The sequence below is a fragment of the Gossypium hirsutum genome, chromosome D01 (assembly GCF_007990345.1).
Source record: "Gossypium hirsutum isolate 1008001.06 chromosome D01, Gossypium_hirsutum_v2.1, whole genome shotgun sequence".
NCBI lineage: Eukaryota > Viridiplantae > Streptophyta > Magnoliopsida > Malvales > Malvaceae > Gossypium > Gossypium hirsutum.
The window spans coordinates 10,435,230-10,457,768 of NC_053437.1; the positions used below are offsets into that span (position 1 = coordinate 10,435,230).

At 30.7% G+C, this 22,539-nt stretch overlaps 2 protein-coding genes across 2 annotated transcripts; one reads left to right on the forward strand and one right to left on the reverse strand.

Moving 5' to 3' along the window:
- The first annotated feature begins 15,398 nt into the window (after positions 1-15,398).
- LOC107943387 (calcium-dependent protein kinase 33) lies at positions 15,399-19,263 on the forward strand. Its single transcript, XM_016877139.2, has 10 exons — positions 15,399-15,456; positions 15,537-15,825; positions 15,952-16,718; positions 17,397-17,540; positions 17,642-17,794; positions 17,906-18,021; positions 18,186-18,353; positions 18,438-18,565; positions 18,757-18,856; positions 18,944-19,263. The coding sequence occupies exons 3-10, from the start codon at positions 15,986-15,988 to the stop codon at positions 19,013-19,015; spliced, it is 1,614 nt and encodes a 537-aa protein (XP_016732628.1). The 5' UTR covers positions 15,399-15,456; positions 15,537-15,825; positions 15,952-15,985; the 3' UTR covers positions 19,016-19,263.
- Positions 19,264-19,653: 390 nt separating this feature from the next.
- Positions 19,654-20,570, reverse strand: LOC107943388 (protein translation factor SUI1 homolog). The gene is made up of 2 exons (XM_016877141.2): positions 20,305-20,570; positions 19,654-20,196 (listed from the first exon to the last, which is right to left on the reverse strand). Exon 2 carries the CDS (start codon positions 20,159-20,161, stop codon positions 19,823-19,825), a length of 339 nt encoding a protein of 112 aa, XP_016732630.1. The 5' UTR covers positions 20,162-20,196; positions 20,305-20,570; the 3' UTR covers positions 19,654-19,822.
- Positions 20,571-22,539: the final 1,969 nt, after the last annotated feature.

The following is a 22,539-nucleotide window of genomic DNA, read 5'->3' on the forward strand; positions in this document are numbered from 1 at the left end:
TGACAAATCTTTTCAATTCAATGGAAATAGATCAGCTAGAAATGCAAACGGACTTAGCCAAGGAAAAATACCTTAAGAAGAAAAAACAAGTTGGACTAGAAAGTAAATATGAGTTTGATAGGTATTTGGGTAAGGAGGAAGAAGTAAACAATTTAGGTTTATTTGATTTATTATTGTATTAACAAATCCTTATTATTGCACAAATGGCTTGAGATATTCTTGCTATTTTTATCTCAATAGTTGCCTCGGAAAGTGCATTTAGCTTTAGATATTCTAAAGCATTATGTAATGAAAATAAGATATTAACACAAACCGAAATTTCAGTCGCTTTACTCATTTTCTTCGTCTTTCTCCTTCAAAATGCTCGGTTTGTTTTTAGCTACAATAGGGTCAATTAAATACGAAACAATGTCATTTATTCATTCTAATACTACAACTAATAATAACAAACTTAAATATGCATGGTTAATCAAGTTGACAATTTAAGTTTCCTAGTCCGAAATTCGCATATCTTTTGACTCGATTATCCGTTTTTAATTTCGTCTTCATCAGAATACTCGCTACTTCACAAGCTATCATTTAGCACCAATATTACACAAAGTGGCCAAGGTTCTTTACTTCCTCTCCGTGGCCAAATGTGCCAAGTAGACTTTCCATCCATTTTTATTTCTTTTTTACACTAACAAGCTAGAATTCATATACTAATAATTTCCTATCCAAAAATATGCCTACTTCACTTAAGTTTTCTAAGCTTCCATCAATGCCCTTTAATGACAACTTTCAATATACTTGATAAAATAAAATAAAAAACTATTGATACATAAATGTAAAACAAGCTTTAAAGATTCAAAATCTATGAAAATTTTGAAGAAAAAACAATATCTTATGCTTGAATTTGAAGGAAAATAATGAAACAAATTGTTTGTTCTTCCCCACTTAGTTTTCGTAAAAAGAAAGAAAGATGAGAAAGATGTTCTCTCTCTTTTTCTCTTTTTATGTATTATAATATTAATTAATAAAATATTATTACTTATTAAAATATTATTGTTTAATATAAATATCATTTAAAAGCTGTCATTATAACACCTCTTAACCCCAAACCGTTGTCGGAACAGAGTTACGAGGCATTACCAGACATATCAAACAATTTACGGATAATTCATAATAAAATAACATTCGTAATATAATTTTATAATTAAGTCCCTGTAATAAACTTTTGAAATCCAAAACGTGAACTAAAAGTAAAATGAAACTCGTTCAAGTACTCTAATTTTTATTTTATTTTATTTTATTTTTTACAAAATTTCGGCAGCATTTCTGCTTATTTTCATATTAAACCCCCTGCAATTAAAAACCATATCATTTCCAATCACAACCAATTCAACCAATTCAACCAATTCATTTCACATTCTCAATTTCGATTCCAAATACTTTCTAGTCAACTTAATCAACATAATATCAATTTAAATTTAACAACATACTAAATTAAATAAAAATAATTAAACTTCTTTCATTTTAATGCATAAACTTATAATACTAACATTTTTTTAACCATTTATATTAAAAACATAATAACCTTTATGCACATCCTATGTACATGCCACATTACCAAAAGAAAATATACATCACCAAAAGTTTGCTGAAGTCGGGTCTGGCTTTGGATGCTGGTTCAGTACTTGAATTCTACAACCTGCGTACGGAAACAACCGTACGCTGAGTATGCATATACTTAGTGGTATCACTATAATTCAATTTATAATTAAATACATTAAATCACACACATACTTTTCATTACAATTATCACCACAAATAAACAATTCAATCTTTTAATATTATCAATTAATTATATATATATCATTTTTATTTCTTTATTTCAAATTTCACTTTTCACATATACTATATCATACGAGATTAGTTTAATCAGTAAATTTATTTTATTTATCCCTATTAACTTGACTCGGACTCGGCGGATACACGGATTCCAACCAAACACACCAGTAAACAGTAATCAGTAACAGTAGCAGTAACAGTAACAGTAACAGTATTCAACACACAAAGTGTTGAACCTGTAACAGTAACGGTAACAGTATTTGACACACAAAGTGCCGAGTCGATAACAGTAACAATAACAGTATTCGACACACAAAGTGTCGAATCAGTAATAGTAACAGTAGTCGGCACATAAGTGCCTGATCAGTAAGCCGGCAAATACCCCATACTTTTCCATATCCTATGGCATGCCAACTATATCCGACTAGCCCGACTAGTTAATAGGGCATTTAATTTACTTTTCAGTACAATTTCCATTTTAGTTCAGTATCGATTATAAATTCCTTATTTCAATCAGTTTCACAGTATTGCAGTAATTTCACAATTCAATGCATTATACATAACAATATTCAGTATTTTCACAATTCACTCAGTAATCAAAACAATATCTAGTATTCCATAATTCAGTTCAGTATCAGTTTCAATTTCAATACTACATTATAAATTTATCATTTATTAAATACTTACCTTAAAATACTTACCACACATAATTAACAATTTAAACACTTAATAATAATAAATTTTGAATTATAGTGATACAAACCGTGATTCTCGTGTCTATTCCTCGTCCACTTTTTCTTTTCCTTTCCTCTTGGATGCCTCGGGTGCGATATTAGCTACGAAAAAAAATTAAGATAATTTTCATAATCATTAGCACAACACAATTTAATTGCTGAAATTTTTATCTAACTTTTACTTTAATTTCAATTTAATCCTAACTAAACCTATATATTTTTCTTTCTCAATTCATACCTTCTTACTACTCAATTTCTTGCCAAACTCATATTTAACTATCTAAATTTTATCATATTTTCATAATTTCGAATTTATTTACATTTAATCCCAAAAATTCAAAACTTATAGTTTAGTTTACAATTCAATCCTTTATTCAATTCCAATCAAAATTTCTATCAAATACATCCCTAATTTAACAATTTATTCAACATGAACCATGCTTAATAATCTATAAACTTCAAATCATCAACTTATTTTTAACAAAACTTTGTTTGAAAACTTCTAAAACATCAAAATTAAAAGAAAATGACTTGATTGACTTACCAAATTAAATTCCAAGCTTTAAAAACCCTATTTTCCCTTTTTCTTTCTTTTTCTTCTTTCTTTCCCTGTTTCGTTTGCTTCTCTGTTTCTTTGTTCTTTCTATTCTATTTCTTTTCTTTTGCTTTGTTTTTATTTCCTTTTATGTTTAATTAATTATTATTTATAAAATATCTATTTTAACAACAAATATGATTAATACATTTGTACCACATCATAACCTTACAATTGTCACTACTTAATTTGTTTATCAATTAAAAGTCTCATTATATAATTATTTAATTAATTAATGTCTTTTACTTAAATTTTAAGTAAATTATAATTATAATACAAGTGTATATATATTTATTATTACACTTGTACCATCTTTTCACCATACATTTGTCTTAATTTTAATTTATTCCATAATAAAATAATAAAATTAATATAAATTACCATTTGAATAAATAATTATAATAATTATAATAATTATATACATATAATATTTATATATAACTTAAATAAAATCTTGAATTTAATGCATATATGCCGCCTCATTTATGGGACTTGGCATATTTGCCTATTTAGTCCTTTTAACTTTCTTTTAATCTATAATTAGACTAATTTGATCCTTTTTCCTAATTATTCTTAATTAAGCTAAATTCACCTATCTAAAACCTAATTAAACACACAACTAGTCTCGTAAATATTTCTAATAATTATTTTCAAACTCAATTCACTAAGACGGAGGCCCGATAATACACACACTTTTTCGGTGCCCACGGATTTTGGGTCGTTACAATCATGAAACCATTAATTTTTTTAAGTAATGGTAAAATTGTCATCAAGTCCTTTCCATCAAAATAAGATGGAATACTTACACTTTAGTTCTTATACTTTTTCAACTTATCCAATTTAGTCTCTGAATTTGAAACCGAATTTTTAACTTAACCACTGATTAAATGCTAAAGTTACATATTTTATATAATTAATTTGGTTAATTTATGAGAATGCACCACTAATTTTGCCATATTTATTGAATTTTGTGCAGGAATGCAATTTGGGGCTAAATAGAAGAAAAATGAAACAATTGGGCTAGATTGAAGAAAGAAGCAAAGGAGGGCCAAAGCAGAATTTTTCCAAGAATAATTAGCTGAAATTGTTGACTTAGTGGGAGATTATTTTGGGATATTTTTTATATTTTCCTTGATTTTCTATACTAGTTGGCTCTTAATTTAGCAAGGCCACTAGTATAAATAGAGGCTACATTTGTTCATTTTAATCATCAATTGAAATATCAAGCATTCATCTTTCAATACATTCTCTCTTTTCTCACAAATTTATTTGTTGTCTTTAGTTTCCTTTACTTTCAATTCCTAATTTTCCAGCTTGTTACCACTTAAACCATTTTCAATTTCCTTTTCAAACTTTCTTTCCATCTCCAGTAGCTAATTCACTTTATTACTTTATTTCACCACCAAAATTTCAGCCCCCCCAAATTAAATCACGCTTCCCATTCCTTTCATCCATTTTACCTTATTTAATTATTCCAATACCAACATGCCTCAAACCTTAGCCAACTAAACCCATTTTCAGCTTTAGGCCGGAATTAGCCTCGTCAAAACCCGTGAGTTACGAACCCGAGTGATTTAACTCCTAAATTCCAGTAATTATTATTTCTCCAGATTAAGAGTATGATTTTTTCAACTCACAAAGTCAGATCAACATTAAGTCAAAAAGACGTCATTTGATTTAGTGTGGTTAGACGTACAGTTGGAATTCCGAAAGGAACGTTTCTAATCGATTTTCTGTGAACATATTGGCGTGCTAAGTGGAGATAGCTGTTTGGTTCCGTCAAGGGAAGTAGTAATTGGATTTAAATGTCCCACGCGGTTGAGGACATTGGTTCGAGCTAGGCTCTTCTAGAACGCAAAGCTGCCGGAGTTCTAAATCACGAACGTTTCGTGGTTGTTCGATCGGTAAGGGTTAGTTATTGGACGTTCCATAACTAATTTACACAAGGAAGAGTTGGTGTCCGAGGTGTCCTTGGTAGCTATAACTAGCTTATTGGATAGGAGGAGTTCATCTAATTTCGAGGATCGATTCAAAGACGAGGAAACATCCGTGCCTAAGGCTGAGCTTATTCTAATTAATTTTTCTTCAAACTTATTTAACTGCATTTTATTATTTCATTTTCAACTTTTACTTTTTACGCGTTTTATTTATTTATTTCAGGTTCCAGGTTTTCAATTTTATTCTCCCCCCTAATATCTTGGGCACGACAACTGCCCCGACATAAATCTAGTCAAGAGAGCAACAATTTGAAGTAAACCCAGTCTCTGAGGGATCGACCCTACTCCCTATACTGCTCATCAACACCCATCAACCACATACTCCTACTAATAATTCTCTATGTTTTCATGTCTCACAGTTTCCTCTAAAAACGATCATAATTTTTTATACTACTATTTATTTATAAATCACTTATTCAAGGACTTCTACCATAAATATTCTTCTTCTTCTTCTTCTTCTTCTTCTTAAATGGGGGTGTTACAATAATAACAAGTTTAACCCTCAATGATTACATTTTTTGTTAATTTGGTCTTGATTCTAAAAAAATTCAACAAATTTAACCTCAACATATACTCATTTACAAAATATTGTGGTCTAAATTTGTTAAATCATGACCAAATTGATAGACTGTGTAAATAATGAGAGTTAAATTTGTTATTATACTATTCAAATTTATGTAAAATTGACAAAAAAATATTAATATTGTGATTAATTGTCCTTAGTTGCTCACTTTTGAGATTGACATGGATTAAATTTCTCCAATCGTTGTGAAAGAAACCAATTTACTCAATATCTAAATTGAGAGAGAGAGAGATTGGAGAGGTCTTTTTAACTTCTTTCATTTATGTAAAAAGAAATCCATAATATCCAATTATGATTAAAAAATTGATTAACTATTTTTCGAATGTAGGTGTATCAAGGTAGTTTTGGCTACATTTTATATACGTATTGTTGATATAAGAATGAATTTGAGGCAGTTTAAAGCAGTTCATCTGAAGGATGAAGAGCTATAGGTAAGTTATGATGATCAAGATATGGTTATGGAGAAATGATTGGAGAGGAGACTCTTATAGAAGAGAGTTGGGAACTTATTTTTAAAAGAGAAAGTATTTTGGCATCTTTTCTTAGTGCCCATAAAACTTTTAAATTAGTAACGTGCTTCTATAATTCTTTACAACATATCCTCAAAATATTATATTCATAACAAATAGAGCCTACGAGACCCAATATTTACTCATGTAATTCAAAGCTTCATTTTCATTTCATTCAATTCACAATTTCTCATGTTCACAATTCAAATCAATTTCTCAATCCAATATATATATTTCAATCATCTAAGAATATAATTCAAGTTACACGAACTTACCAGGCTAAATTGTAGAAATACTAAAATTCAAGGACATTTTGGTAATTTTCTATTTTCCTTGAATTTCCACCCAATCTTGATATAAATTAATATTTCATTCAATTTATTAATTTAAATAATAGAAAAATTAATTTCATGCAATTTGGTCACTTTTTGACATTTTTACCAATTTACCCTTAAAATATTAATTTTATTCAATTTAGTCATTGAACCTAAAACATGCAAATTGGTCATTTTTAATGAGAACTCATGCTAGTTGAATAATAATTTATTTTCCTCCTCCTCCTCTCCTGTAACGTCCCTTACCCGTATCTGACACTGGAATAGGGTATAAGGCATTACTAGAACACATACACTTGTAAACGTATTTAACCGAGTTATAAAATTTCATCTAAATTAAAATTTTCAAAATTATTAACATGCTTTTATAATTTTTCATAAGATATCATCAAAATATTATGATCATAATAATTAGGGCCTACGAGACCCGATACATACTCATGCAATTTAATGCTTCATTTCCATTTCATTAAATTCGCAATTTGTCATGCTGACAATTTAAATCATATCATTAGCAATTTTCATTTAATTCGCGTACAATTTAATGTCATTAAGTTCAACACTAATACGTATTTACTATTTAACTCAACTTTTATCGATTATACCATTCATTAACACATTTATGAAATTCTAAATTTTGCAATGAATATATCATTTTAGCTTATATAACAGCATCATCCTGGTATAAATACACTATCACTTATCCATTTTCTTTAATTCTTTTGGGTCCATTTGTCACTTACCATCCTTAATCAAATTAGGGAACGATTACGGAAAATTGAGTACTTCACTTTCACTTTGCCATAGTATAACTATGGTCTTACGTATGATCACTTATCACTTGTCCCTGATCAGATAAGTGTAGCTAGGCTACCACTTATCACTTTGTCACTTGATCAGATAAGTGTAGCTAAAACTACCACTTATCACTTTGTCACCACTTATCACTTGTTCCTGATCAGATAAGTGTAGCTAAAGCTACCACTTATAACTTTGTCACTTGATCAGATAAGTGTAGCTAAGGCTACCACTTATCACTTTGTCACTTGATCAGATAAGTGTAGCTAAAGCTACCACTTATCACTTTGTCACTTGTCACTGATCAGAAATACTCAAATTCGGCGTTCCGCTCAATTTGATCATTTATTCAATTTTCGCATTTTTATTTTATTCTCATTTCAACACTAAATGTGTTAGCCAAATACACATATAGCATAAGCATTATAAGCATGGATGAGCACAACATTTATTCATGTATCACGCTTACCAACATGTGTTAATTCATAAACCATTCATGATATTTTTTATGCCAAAATCATATACCGAATATACCATACACACATACTATGAAACTTTATTTTCATATATGAGATTAGACCATGACCAATAATGCACAAATATAAGCATCATTTCCATTTCATCGTTTATCAATTATAATCAAGAATATAACCAATTATACACAATTCATTCATATACTTTATTGTCCACCTCCTCCTCTCCGTCCCACATCCCTGATGCATATAACACACTTAAATAGCATTATACATAATTTCACTATTCACTTATATTTAAATTCAAAGCTGTCTAGTCAAGTTACAGTCACTAAATTATTTTTATCTAGAGCTACAGAGCTCTAAACTAAGATCCGTAAATTTTTCCTAAAACTAGACTCACATATCTTCTTACCATAAAATTTTAAGAATTTTTTGTTCAGCCAAATAGTACAGTTTATTCTTTAAAGTTTCCCCTATTTTGCTGTCTGAAAGTTCCGACCACTCTTCACTAAAAATGAATTATCTAATTGTACAGAATTCGGATGATGTTTTAATTTATTTCCTTTTAAAATAGACTCATTAAGGATTCTAAGCATATAAATTATAACCCATAATTATTTTTATTAAATTTTTTATGATTTTCCAAAGTCAGAACAGGGTAACCCAAATTCATTCTGACATTGTCTCACAAAATTTATTATACCTCATAATTTAAAATTCTATTGCTTACACCGTTTCTTCTATGAGAAACTATACTAAATAAGCTTTAATTTCATGTTTTATTCATCCTCTAATTCAATTTACATAATTTATGGTTATTTTTCAAAGTTAACCTACTGCTGCTGTCCAAAACTGTTATAGTGCAAAACATTGATTACTAAGTCTATAACACTCTTACTTTCCTTCTCTACACTATTTCTCAACACTTGCTCTTATTTTCTCTTCAATAACATATCAAGAACATATAACCTTATATAATAAAACCCTACTTTAACATCAATCTCATACTTTTTCAATAATATCAAACTCAAAAATATATTGAAATCATGATGTTCTTACCTTGCTCAATTGACTTCAATCTTTAACTTGATTTTCTCTCTCCTCCAACCTCTATTTCTTGAATCTAACTTGATATTCTAGCTTCCCATAGTCTCCTTGTCAATTTTCTCTCTTGGTGGCTATGGAAATTTCTTTGGTTTCTAAGTGAAAATGGTGGATTTTTGGTAAAAGGACCAAATTGTAAAGAAAGCAAAACTTTCTTTCTTTCCCTCTTCTTCTCACGTTAATGCATGCAAAAATGGTGGGGATGGTTGCTTTTCATCCTTCTTTCCACATATATATATACTAAATTAATTAATAATAATAAAATAATATCATTTAAAAAAATCAAATTAAAATATTAATAAACTAATATTTATTTATTTATTTATTAATCTAAAATATCTCCAACATCATCATTATCTTCTAGATTTCTCTCTCTTCTAATTGACCATTTTGCCCTTTATGATCTTTTAAAATTCCATCCTTGAGTCATCACTTAATTTGGTAAAATTGTGATTTAGTCCCTCAAACCTCTTCACCTTTTTCAATTTGGTCCTAATCCATCCATTTTTCTTAGTTTCTAGATCATTCCACCCTTAAAATATTTACACCATTGGTCCTTCAACTTTTTCATATTTATACTTTAACCCCTCAACTTTTGAGTATTTACTCTTGGGTAACAAAACTTTTCTCACTTTTGCGATTTAATCCTTTCTTGAATTAATATGTTATAATATACTTCACAATATTGCCATAACTCAAAATTACCCCTTTTTAGCACTTTATTTCCTTATTTTACTATATCAGAGATATTATATTACTTTCCTTACTGTAAAAATTTTCGGAGTATTACATCTCCATTCCACATCATTAATGTATAATATGCTTATATGTAACATTATCTATAATTCCACCATTTATTTATATATTAATTCAAAGCTGTCCACTTGAGTCATAGCCACTAAATTATTTATATCTTAAGCTACGGAACTCCAAATTAAGATCCACTAAATTCATATGAAACTAGACTCACATATCTTCTTACCATAAGATTTTTAGAATTTTTGATTTATCCAATAAGTACAGTTTATTCTTTAAAGTTTCCCCTATTTCACTGTTTGATAATTCCGACCCCTCTTCACTAAAAATTAATTATCTCTTTGTACAGAATTTGGATGATGTTTCCATTTGTTTCTATTGAAAATAGACTCATTCAGGATTTTAAAAATATAAATTTAAGCCTCTAATTATTTTTATTAAATTTTTTATGATTTTCCAAAGTCAGAAAAGGGGAATCCGAATTCATTCTGACCTTGTCTCACAAAATTTATTATATCTCATGATTTACAATTCCATTACTTACACCGTTTCTTCTATGAGAAACTAGACTTAATAATATTTAATTCCATACTTTTTTCATCCTCTAATTCAATTTCCACAATTTATGGTGATTTTTCAAAGTTAACCTACTGCTGCTGTCCAAAACTGTTTTAGTGCAAGATGTTGATTACTAAGTTTATAACTCCCTAATTCCCTTTCTCTATAATATTTCCCCTCATTTTCACTTATTTCCCTTCACTACTATATCAATAACATAAGAATTTATTTAAGAAAACTCTACTATAACATCATTTCCATGCTTTTTCAACAATAACAAACTTAAAAATATATTAAAATCTTGATGTTCTTACCTTGTGCTATTGATTTCAATCTTTAACTTGATTTTCTCTCTCCTCCAGCTTCTATTTCTTGAATCTAACTTGACATTCTAGCTCCCCATTGTCTCCTTATTATTTTTCTCTCTTGGAAGCTATGGAAATTCTTTTGATTTCTAGGTGAAAATAGTGAATTTTTGGTGAAAGGACCAAATTGTAAAGAAAGCAAAACTTTCTTCTCTTCTCTTCTCTTCTAACGTTGGTTGCATGGAAAGATGATAATTTTTTTCATCATCTTTCCTCCCTTTTATATTAATCATTTAATAATAAAATTATACTAAAAATCTTAATAAAATATTAATTAAATAATATTTATCTAATTAATTAATTAAAAATATCACAAACATCATCATTACCTTCTAGAATTCTCTCTCTATTTGACCATTATTCCCTTTATAATCTTTTGAAATTCCATCTTTGAGTCATCACTTAATTTGGTAAAATTGCAATTTAGTCCCACAAAATTCTTCACCTTTTCAATTTGGTCCTAATTCATCCATTTTTCTTAGTTTCTAGATTATTCCACCCTTAAAATATTTACACTATTGGTCCTTCAACTTTTTTGTATTTACACTTTAACCCCTCAAATTTTGAATATTTACTCTTGGGCAACAAAACTTTTCTCACTTTTGCAATTTAATCCTTTCTTGAATTAATATGTCATAATATACTTCCCAATGTTGACATAACTCAATATTACCCTTTTTATCACTTTATTTCCTTATTTTACTACATCAAGGATATTATCTTACTTTCTTATTGTAATAATTTTCGAGATATTACAAGTCTATAGGTGTCTTATCATTGTAGGTTGTCCTTGACAGGGTTTAGGTATGGATTGACATGTTTGGGGATTAAATATCTGTGAGTCTCGTTTATGTCAAGTTCGTAACGTGATCTTCTTTAGTAAAAAATGTTGACTCATAAGATGGGGTCGCGAAATTTGGGTGTAACATGTTAGAGTATCCATATTTGTTGAGTTTGTTGGTATTTGTTATAGTAGTTATAACAATTAACTTAGTTGATAGTTATACTTTCAATTTACTAGGTTAATTACTAAGACTATTATAAATAGCATGAACAGGATAACACCTGACATAACATTAGAGCTCTAAAAGATTGGCAAATAGACTCACATTTTTTATATAATATAATTCAACATAACATTTAAAAAATGCATAGACACACATGTGCATTATTTTGTTGGGAACTCTTATGTGATTTACTTTTTCATTTTGAATGGGTAAAGCATTATACTATACTATTAAATCTACTTGAATAAAACTGCAATCATCCTATCCGAGAATTTTTCTCTAAACAAAGCTCGTAATCCTAATTACATTAATAACTTTTTTATATTTTATTTTCTTGTTTTATCTTTGTGTATGTATCACAAGGTTAGAATTTTCGTACCCTAGACAATTCCTTGGATTCAAATCTATCTAAGTCAGTCTTAGGGTTAGAAACTAAGAACTCTTGCAGAAATTGTGGAAGTAAACTTTGAAAAGGAGGAAACTATGAACAAATAGAGAAAGCCACAAAAAGAAAGTGCACGCCAAGTGTTTGAGAAAATGTTCTCAAATATTTCTTTAACTTAGAAAGAAATGAAGTGATTACAAATGAAGGGAGAAGCCTCTATTTATAGTTGAGCTCCCCTAGATCCAATGGTACAGATCGAATTACATCAATAGCGGAGAATAATTTCCATCAACAATAAGAGAGTCCTACAAGATTTAAATTCTATGCATATTTATCTTTAAATATTTACAAGAATGATTCTGATAAAATATAATTTACTGGGGTGTTTCAATTCAATCAGGATTCAAATAGATGAGCCTTGAATCTATTTTATATGATAGGTCAGTCCCAACGAGCCAAATGATCCCAAGGGAATATGAAGATTTTGAAATATACGCACAACTACAAACTCATTTTGCGCGGCCGTAACATATGCAGGTGTAATAAAAGGTGTGCCTTTTAACACACTTCATTTTACTTAAGATTTCTCAACATAGAATCTATATAAAAAATACCAACAAAATAAATAATATTATTGAATTGAGAGATTATTTGTATATATTATTAAAATTATATATATATGATAAAGTTGTTTTTTTCATAATTAAGGTTGAATAACAATGTAGAACTAGAAAAAGGAACAAATCAATGAGCTAAATTTTGTAAATTTTCAATTTTAAGAAAGAATTTTAAATTTTAGATTTTAGCTATCAAACTCCAAGGTTGGAATTACCCAATCTAAGTTCAATTTTTGTATTTGATATTCATATAAAAAATACAAAATGTTTTTTTAGTATAAATTCAAGTTCTTAAAATGGGCTACTAATACAATTATTTCAACTCAATTTAGAAATTTTTTTTTAAAGTACTTAAACCCATTTTATTGTCAATGGTTTATTTAGATCTAGTTTAGGAATGTTTCTCAAAAGTATTTTTTTGTTTCAAAAACATTTTTAAGGACAAAAATATTCCTAAACAAGCTGCTTTTTGAGAAAAAAAGTTATTCTCTCAAGTCAAAAATTGGTCAACAAGTTTTTTTTTTCAAAACGTAAAATTTTTAACTTCTCCCCAAAAATAATTTTTTTTCTAAAAAGTATTCCTAAACTAGACTTTAGTATTAATTTAAAAATATTATTTTTACGAATTGGTACTTAAATAAAATTAACAATTTAAATTTTCATTATGCATGTTACTTAGAAATATCCACAAAACCATGGAACCATAATTTAATGGGCCTAAATCCCCATACGATAAATTGAAAGGATACTCTCTTGGGCTTAGCCCATGAACTTCACTTTAAAACAAATACCAAACATTACAAAAACACAAATAAAATAATTTAAATGATTGTTAATTTTTAAATCTAATCCAAATTTTAGTTTTACTTCCTATGCTATATTTATATTTGATATTTTTTAATCTTTATATTTTAATTTTTTTATATAATTTAATATCTCAATTTTTATATATCATGTAAATATTTTATTCTGATTAAAATAGTTATGTGAAATTTTAAGAATTATTAACTCTTTTAAATTCAAATTTATTATAATTTTATTTTTTTTATTATATGATTACTGAGTGTTTTTTTTTAATTTCTAAAATTTCACATCCACACGTTTTAATAAAAGAATTTTTATGATGTTAATAATTGGATCTAAATTTTTAAATTCAAATTACATAAACTTACAATATATAATATTATTTAATTTTTAATCTATAATTTAATATAAAAAAATAATTATATTTGTAGGGAAAGAAAAAACAAATGGATTAAAAAGCACAAACTTCTAAAGTAGAGAATTTTCCTCCTTAGGTTTTGCTTCTCTAAAGCAACACCAACATGCCTATCTTACGCAACCCTTTCACATCTTTCTTAGGTTAGATTTTCGATGGGTTGGGTTTTGATTTTTTTAAACATCGATTAGTTTAAAAAAAATTGTAATTAGAAGTGTTCATGGGACAAGGCGGGTTTGGTTTGGGTCAGACTGATACAAGGTATTTAAACTAATTTTTTAAGTTTGGGTTTGATTCGAAAAATGAGTTTACATTTTCGCCTAAGCTTAACCCAATTTAAGAAAAATAAACCCAAACCCAACTTGGCCTACTCATATTTGATTTTTTAATATTAATTTTTATTTAATTTTTTTAAATATAATACACTAAATGCACTAAAATAAAAATTTTCTAACACATTAAAAGGTATTTATATTAAAAAACACTACCATAAATATAATAAATATTTTATTTTATTAGAGTTAGTTTCAAAATTTTGAGTAATGGATTTAATTGATATTGGGTTAGTGATTTAATAAAAATATAAAAATATATGATATTCAGATCGGGTTGAGTTTAGATAAAAAATATTGTTCTAAAAACAGATCTTCGGACTTAAACATTGATTATAATAGTGACATAAAGAAAATTCAAGAATAAAATAGGAAGCTTCAAATTTAGTCATTCTTGTTTCTACGTAAGAAACATTCTATACAAGAAAACCGTGTGTCGTGCAAGTCTTGATTTAAGTTTGGGAATTGAATTGGGTTTTAGTAAAACCGTGTTAATTCCAGCGTCTAATTTTGAGTCATTAACAACTCCAACCAATTTCCACGTTTTCTTCCTCCGTCAATTTTTCTACCACTGGCTGGACCCCACTTTATCATACTGGGACCCACTTTGTGAAAATTCCTATGATGATCGTGCGGCTCAGGATTTCTCACATCTTTTCATGATCATTGAATCTCGGCTCTCTGATTTTTGGGTTTATCTCCCCGTTGTTTATGCCATGTTTTTCAGTGACAATATTATTTCTTAAGTAATAAATATATGAATCTTAAATAAAGAAATTCCAAAAGCTTGATCCTGTGGTTTATAAATAGATATATTGCGAATGGTTTGATTTTTTTCAGATTAAAAAATATTTAAATTTAAAAAGAATAAAGTACACCACCTTTTAATCAAATCATATTCAAGAGAAATAATGCATTCATCATTAAAATAGTTTTATATACTAACTCACATGTGGATATTCTTAGTCTCGGATCCCATATATGAATAACACTAACAACCTATCTTTATCGAAAAATAACATTATTAAAGTATTTTATAAATACAATTTTAATCAATATTGCTTACAACTTTTTCCATAAACTAATATCTTAGCATCCAAGCAAGCATAATGCTTTTTGGTATTAAAAAGGAAATTAAAGTAAAATGTGTTTGTGTAAATCATATATTACAAGAATTGATAAAATAATTAAGTACTTAAAATAATATGGCAGCGTAAATAATAAAGAAGATGTAGATCTTATTCCCCCAAAACATGGTATGATGGTAGGAAAAAAATATTTTAAGACTTGAGACAGCTAATGCATCTTCATTTTTATTTAATATTTTGATTGACAGGTTTTCAGATGCATTGGCTGCTCTTTGTCTTTGCTGTCATCTCTTGCCAAGAAGATTCTCTGTCTTTGGTCTCATCAAAATTTCGTCTTTCCAACATAACTCAGTTGACCAACTCAACAACCCAAGCCAAGCCTCCCCCTCTTTCTTTGTCTCATAGCAATTAGCCTCTTCAAAGCCTGAAACTTCTATATATTTATTTTAATCCCATATAAATCCTTCTCTTTTACAAACCTAAAGTTTGATTCTTTTTTCATCAAATCTCTCAGTAGATTCCTGAGTCACTATCTTGGTACTCTTTTTTCCCTTTCAGTTTCTGAATCTGGGTTGTTTTTGTTTCTAGTAAATCATTGAATTCTGATCCAGTTTCTTAATTTTCTTTCAGTTTCTGAATCTGGGTCATTTTTTGTTTTTTCAGTGTTGGTGATTTTGGGTGTTACAAGTGAAACCAGATGGGTTCTTGCCTGACGAAAAGCAAAGACTCGAAGCCAAAGCATAATGGGTATGGATCAGGACCAACAACTACGGCTGCTGTGCACCAACAAAGGTACCAGGAGCCTGTTAGGCCTGCACCAGTTCAATCCCAATTCCATCACATCCCTGAAAAACCAGGTACTCAAACATCTTGGAAGCCAGTGGCTCCATCACCAAGCCCCAAGCCTGTTGCCCCAAGGGTTGACACCATTCTTGGTAAACCATTTGAAGATATAAGGGTGCACTACACAATTGGTAAAGAATTAGGGAAAGGTCAGTTTGGTGTGACTTATCTTTGTATTGAAAATTCAACTGGAAAGCAATATGCTTGCAAGACCATATCCAAAAAGAAATTAGTCACGAGGAATGATAAGGAGGATATGAGAAGGGAGATACAAATTATGCAGCATTTGAGTGGACAGCCTAATATTGTGGAGTTTAAAGGTGCATATGAGGATAAGCTATCTGTTCACCTTGTAATGGAATTATGTGCTGGTGGTGAATTGTTTGATAGGATTATTGCCAAGGGACATTATAGTGAAAGGGCAGCTGCTTCCATTTGTAGGGCAATTGTGAATGTTGTCCATGCTTGCCATTTTATGGGAGTGATGCATAGGGACCTTAAGCCTGAGAATTTCTTGTTGTCTAGCAAGGGTGAGAATGCTCTTTTGAAGGCCACCGATTTCGGCTTGTCAGTGTTCTTTGAAGATGGTAAATTCTTGCCACTCCTAATTTCAGGAAATTTATGCATATTCCCATTGTTTTAGCATGTTCTGTTTGAGGATCTATATGATGTCCGTGTAAATTGGTTAATTGATCTTATCCTTAACCCCTAAATGATATTATGAGTAGTGAAAGAAGAATAAGTCAATTAAGTTCAATTGAATTCTGAAATATTATTGGTTTGGCCTTCATTTACTTCCTGATTAAGATGGAAGGTAGGGTAATCTTCCCAACTGTTTTGACCATGTCCTTCACTTCATCGTCTTCTTGTGGATTTGAAATTGGTTTAATTGTAAAAGATTTGTGAGTGTGACTATGGCATTTTGAAGTTTCAACTTCTGCTCTCTGAGATAATCATTTGTTACTAAATAAGACCGTGAATGGCAGTCTGTTTTACTTTGCCGATTAAGTTGTGTTTAGAAGCTGAATAGGTCAGTGGTCTAATGTTGTTTAGCAGTGAATAAGTTTTGTTTAAACCGAACCAGAAGATTAAGTTTCATTTAAGCAAGAGGCATAGCTGCTGTTTGTAGTTTTTTTCTACATATGGATACATTGATTCACATATCCATCCGCGTGATATGTACTAGCATAGCAATAATTGAATTTTCATGTGCAACATAACCATTGGCATTCCTTTTTTCTGATTGTTCTTGGTACCTTTTGCAGGAAAGGTGTACAAGGATATAGTCGGGAGCGCGTACTATGTTGCTCCTGAAGTATTACTGCGTAAATATGGGAAAGAAATCGATATTTGGAGTGCAGGGGTTATATTATATATCTTACTCAGTGGTGTGCCTCCATTTTGGGCAGGTAAAGTTCAAAGCTTGATCAAGGAAAATACTTCACTGAATTGCCTTCAGAACTGCTATTTCATGTTAGTAAATAATTTAAACGAACGATTTTCCTCTCAGAAACGGAGAAGGGGATATTCGATGCTATTTTAGAAGGAGAAATTGACTTCGAAAGTCAACCATGGCCTTCTATTTCAGAGAGTGCCAAGGACCTAGTGCGCCGGATGTTAACACAGGATCCGAAAAAGCGGATTACTTCTACTCAAGTCCTAGGTACTTATGATGCTCAATCACATCCTATACATGTGTGTGTTATTCTACTGCGTACGGATTATTGTAGTTCATGTCAAGCCGAACAAGATTGATATTATGTGGTTTATGCAGAGCATCCATGGATAAGAGAGGGTGGAAGTGCATCAGACAAGCCTATAGATAGTGCAGTCCTTTCTAGAATGAAGCAATTCAGAAGAATGAACAAACTAAAGCAACTTGCCTTAAAGGTAAGTTTTGGTTTATTTATATGCTATAATTGTTTTCCGGAATTTGTAGTTTGTTACTGATATACGATAGCAACCAGGTAGTCATTTTGCAATCTCCAATTATACCATTGATAATGTGAACTTTAATTGCCATCAAGTAACAAGCCTGGTGGATTATAATATAGGTCATTGCGGAAAATCTTTCTAGCGAAGAAATCCAGGGTCTGAAGCAAATGTTTGCAAACATCGACACTGACAACAGTGGCACGATCACCTATGAAGAACTTAAGACTGGATTAGCTCGACTTGGATCAAAGCTCACAGAGGCAGAGGTGCAGCAACTAATGGAAGCTGTAAGATAATAATTCGATCTATAGTATGTCTATCTTTTTCGATTCATATCATAGCTTCCAACTCTCGGTTTTTACTTGTTGCAGGCTGACGTGGATGGAAATGGTAGTATTGATTACATTGAATTCATCACTGCTACAATGCATAGACATAGGCTTGAAAGAGATGAACATCTTTACAAAGCTTTTCAACATTTTGATAAGGACAACAGTGGGTGAGTATTTTTGTATAATTGCAGCATCATTTTAGGACAGTAGCTCGTAATTCCGAGTTTTGTGTGAAGCGTATAAGAATTGGCTGCTGTGAATTAATCACATTTGGGGCAACACTCCATCAATGACACGAATTAACCATTAAATCATATTATATGATCGGATTGAATAACTTGTTTGAAACATTTTGCAGGTATATCACAAGAGATGAGCTAGAAGCAGCCATGAAAGAATACGGAATGGGTGATGATGACACAATCAAGGAAATAATATCCGAAGTTGACACCGACAACGTAAGCCCCCCTGTTTTCTACCTTTTGAAGCACATTCTCTTTTCTTGCATATGATGCATCGGTTCTCACTTATGCCTTTGTTTACAGGACGGCAAGATCAACTACGAGGAGTTCCGGGACATGATGAGAAGCGGAACCCAACACACACAACTCTTTTAGATTTTATACACGACACTGGTCTTGCAGAAATCAGCTAAAAGGTTCCCCCCAAATGTAGTGCAAAATAACTTTCTAAGAGATGGTGTAGGCAGTCAATTACACGACTTTCTCTGGTTTGGTTTTTCATTTTGAGTGTAATATATTCACATATGGTTTTTTATCGACGGATTTTGAGAAGAGAGATTAAACTTATGGTTTCTCAGAGCTAGGAAAACTCAAACCCATGAATGCACAGCATATTATGTTGATTTCCATTTGTTTAAAGTAAATATTGAACCTACCTCCACGAACGGCCTTTCTCTTAGAAACTCCATAAAACCTTAGCTTGAAAGGGTTTATGGAAAGTTTTCATATGATTCATTACTAGTTGTTATTTATACTTCTCTTACAAGGTTTAGATTCCATCTTTGTTGCCAACAATCCCTTTGGTGGGCAATCATAAATTCGACACGGGTTCTTCCGGTCGAACCTACCGGTTACCTGATCCCACTCGGACAACATGGTCAAGCAGATAAATCTAAATATAAAGTTGTACATGATGCCCTTATTTTTTTGCCTTAAAATCACAGGTCCATAGATCAGTTAAACCAATAACCAAGTTTCATAGACCTTTGCTAAGAATTCAAATGGCAAAGTTCTGAAAGCAAATAAAAAACCCATTTTTTATTAAAGAAATCCCATATTCCATGACAGTATAAAACCACCAAGGGTGTATAAATTAGAGAGACAGCAGCACTAGAGTTTTATTTAAGCTAATAAAGGGACAGTGCTGATTTTTTTTTTCATAAATAGCAACTTGGGTTATCCTTAAAAACCATGAATTTTGATTTGGTCTTTCTTGACGATCCCGGCATTAACGAGGAACTGCGACACGTTCTTGCGTTGATCGCCTTGGAGTTGAATGATCTTGCCGAGCTCTTTGTCTTTAACAACGTTGCCGTTGCAACAAAAGTCCTTCTTGAGACTCTTGAGGATTTTCTCGTAGCTCAGGTCATGCCTCAGGCCTTGAACCGTCGTCAAGCTTTTCTTCCCGTTCCTTTGTTGAATCCGTATATGAACATACTCCTTGGTTCCAGTGCCACCAAATTCCCCAGCCTCGGCGAATGGATCGAAAGTTGTAGGGATCTGAACGTCCAAATCAACCATGTACTTGGCTTGTTTGGTTCTTTGAACACGAATCACTGCAACAGAACAAACAAACCTTTAACTGTTAGAAGATCATCCCATGAAAGCACCAAACAAGAACATGAAGCTAAGAAAGGAAAAGGGTTTTTGATAAGAAACCAAACCTAGTCTTGTCTGAAAGCTTTGGAAGTTTTGTTCTGATTTGATACGATGATGAGGATGAAGACATGAGAAGGGAAGCGGGGTGTTTATATAGGAAAAGGAGGTTTAACTGTGGTTAACGTTAAGGTTGTATTTTGGATGAGTTGTGATCAGAATCTTGAAACGTGGATGGTCGAGATTGTTTGAGTAGGAATAATTATGAGATGGAGTTTGATTGAAAACAGAAAAAAAGGGGGAAGAATCTGGAAATCGGAGAAAAAGCTATGGTTCCCAACTCCATCTAAATCCATTGGAATATATATTATTAGTAAATTAAAAATTATCTGAATATTTATAAATGTTAGATAGTCCATCAAATATTATTAGATTATTCTGTTCTGCTTCGATTTGGCTATCGGAACTGATGCTTGGCAAGTTGGCCTCTTTTAGCCACCAATTTGATTTTGCTTTTGCCAAAAGGAACTACACATTTTCTTGTTGAATTTTGTTTTCTTTTCAACATTTTACTGTTTGAAATTTTAGATAAGATATTAGTTTTCTTTTTCTTTTTCTTTTTCTGTCAACAAGGCTGACCATATGTATAACTTGCTTCTTAAGTCAAGCAAGTAAAGGTCAGCATCCGCGTCCCACCCTGATTCAAAAGGGTGGCCGTCGACTGCTAACTCCCCACCAGCTGTTACCCGGGCGCACACACGTTCATGAATTGGAGTTAATATTAAAATTTTTATTTTTTTATAAAAAATATAAAAATGAGTTATTGAATTGTACTTATTAAATTCAGTTTTGGTCTTTTCATAACTTGTCGGTCTGATTAATACTTGCTTGAAAAATAAAATGATTTGAGTAAAAATATAAGTTCGAAAAATAGACTTGGACAAAAATAAAGTCCGTTTAGAAGTTAAGTTGGCCCTCGATAAGGTTTTTGTGCGAGCCCGGCTCAACCCGAATTTGTAAAACAAAAACTGTTTTTTGTTGTTTTCTTGCTGTTTTTTTACTGTTTTGTTGTTATTTTCTTATTGTTTTCTCACTATTTTGCTACCATTTTACTATTATGTTACTATTATTTTGTTGATATTGTTTGGATATATTGTATAACTTTTGTATTATTATTAATTTTGTTACTATTTTAAAAGTAGTTGCTTGTTAAGTTGCATCTATTTTAGCATTATTTAAGTATACATTCTTTTAAATTTATTTTCAATTTGTTAGGAAATATTTATTTTAATATTTTTTGTATTTTTAATGTATTATATTTTTTTAAAAATATTTTATATAAAAAATTTAATACGGTCGGATCAGGTCAGACTTGGTTTTAGTATTTTTATCTAGGCCGAACTTAGACAAAATTTTAAACTAATTTTTAAGCCCGAGCCTAACAAATGGGCTTAAGATTTTAGTTGAACCCGGCCTAGCTTGACCCATTACACCTCTAATGCAATCCAACTAATGTATAAGTCTACTTATATATCAAATTTAGATGCATAATTTGTAATGCAGAACCATGTATTTTGAGTGCCATGTGAGTGGCTTGGCTGGTTGAGCTCACTCCCCACCTTGCGACCATCATGCTTTCCTCTCTGCCCATTTGGAATGACATTCCTCCTTTGCTCCTTTGTGTTTGGTTTTGACTATCTCTACAGTTTTCCTATTATGCTTCTTTTATTTTGCTTTGCGATTGGCCTCAAAGGACTTGGTGTTTGTGCACCGAGGCTGGACGATGCTAACTCCCCGTTTTGCTTTTGTTGTATTTGATATAGCCCTTCTGACTCTTGTCATAGGTTTTGGTTTTGTTCATCAAGTAGACGCATTAGGGAGAACGAATTTCACACTAACAGTTGTTGTCCACTCATTTGGTTTTCCATCTCTTCCATGTTCGATAGAATGGCTGCCCTTGGGGCTTAGCTCTTCCGACATGACCATTGGTATGGCATTTGCGCCTTAAACCGTATTCAGACTTGTGTGCCTTGACATGATCTATATGGTCTTCAGCTTGAGGGCCACAATTTGTACTCATCATTATGTGCAATCACCCTTAAAAAGTACTTTATTTTATGTAATCCTGATATCAACTCCACATAAGTTTTATAACACCCAATTTTAGTCTGGGCTCACATATGGAAACATAATTTTTGAGGATATGCAATCTTAGATATGATATGCAATCCAAGATATGATATATGCAATCTTAGAGATGATATATAATCTTGGATATGATATGCAATCTTAGAATATATGAT

Excerpts from the sequence above, each read along its gene's own strand:
- LOC107943387 (XM_016877139.2), top strand. The coding sequence starts at position 15,986 with ATGGGTTCTTGCCTGACGAAAAGCAAAGACTCGAAGCCAAAGCATAAT. Across the intron at positions 16,719-17,396 it reads GTCAGTGTTCTTTGAAGATG|GAAAGGTGTACAAGGATATA; the intron begins GTAAATTCTTGC and ends TACCTTTTGCAG. Across the intron at positions 18,022-18,185 it reads TAAAGCAACTTGCCTTAAAG|GTCATTGCGGAAAATCTTTC; the intron begins GTAAGTTTTGGT and ends ATTATAATATAG.
- LOC107943388 (XM_016877141.2), bottom strand. The coding sequence starts at position 20,161 with ATGGTTGATTTGGACGTTCAGATCCCTACAACTTTCGATCCATTCGCC.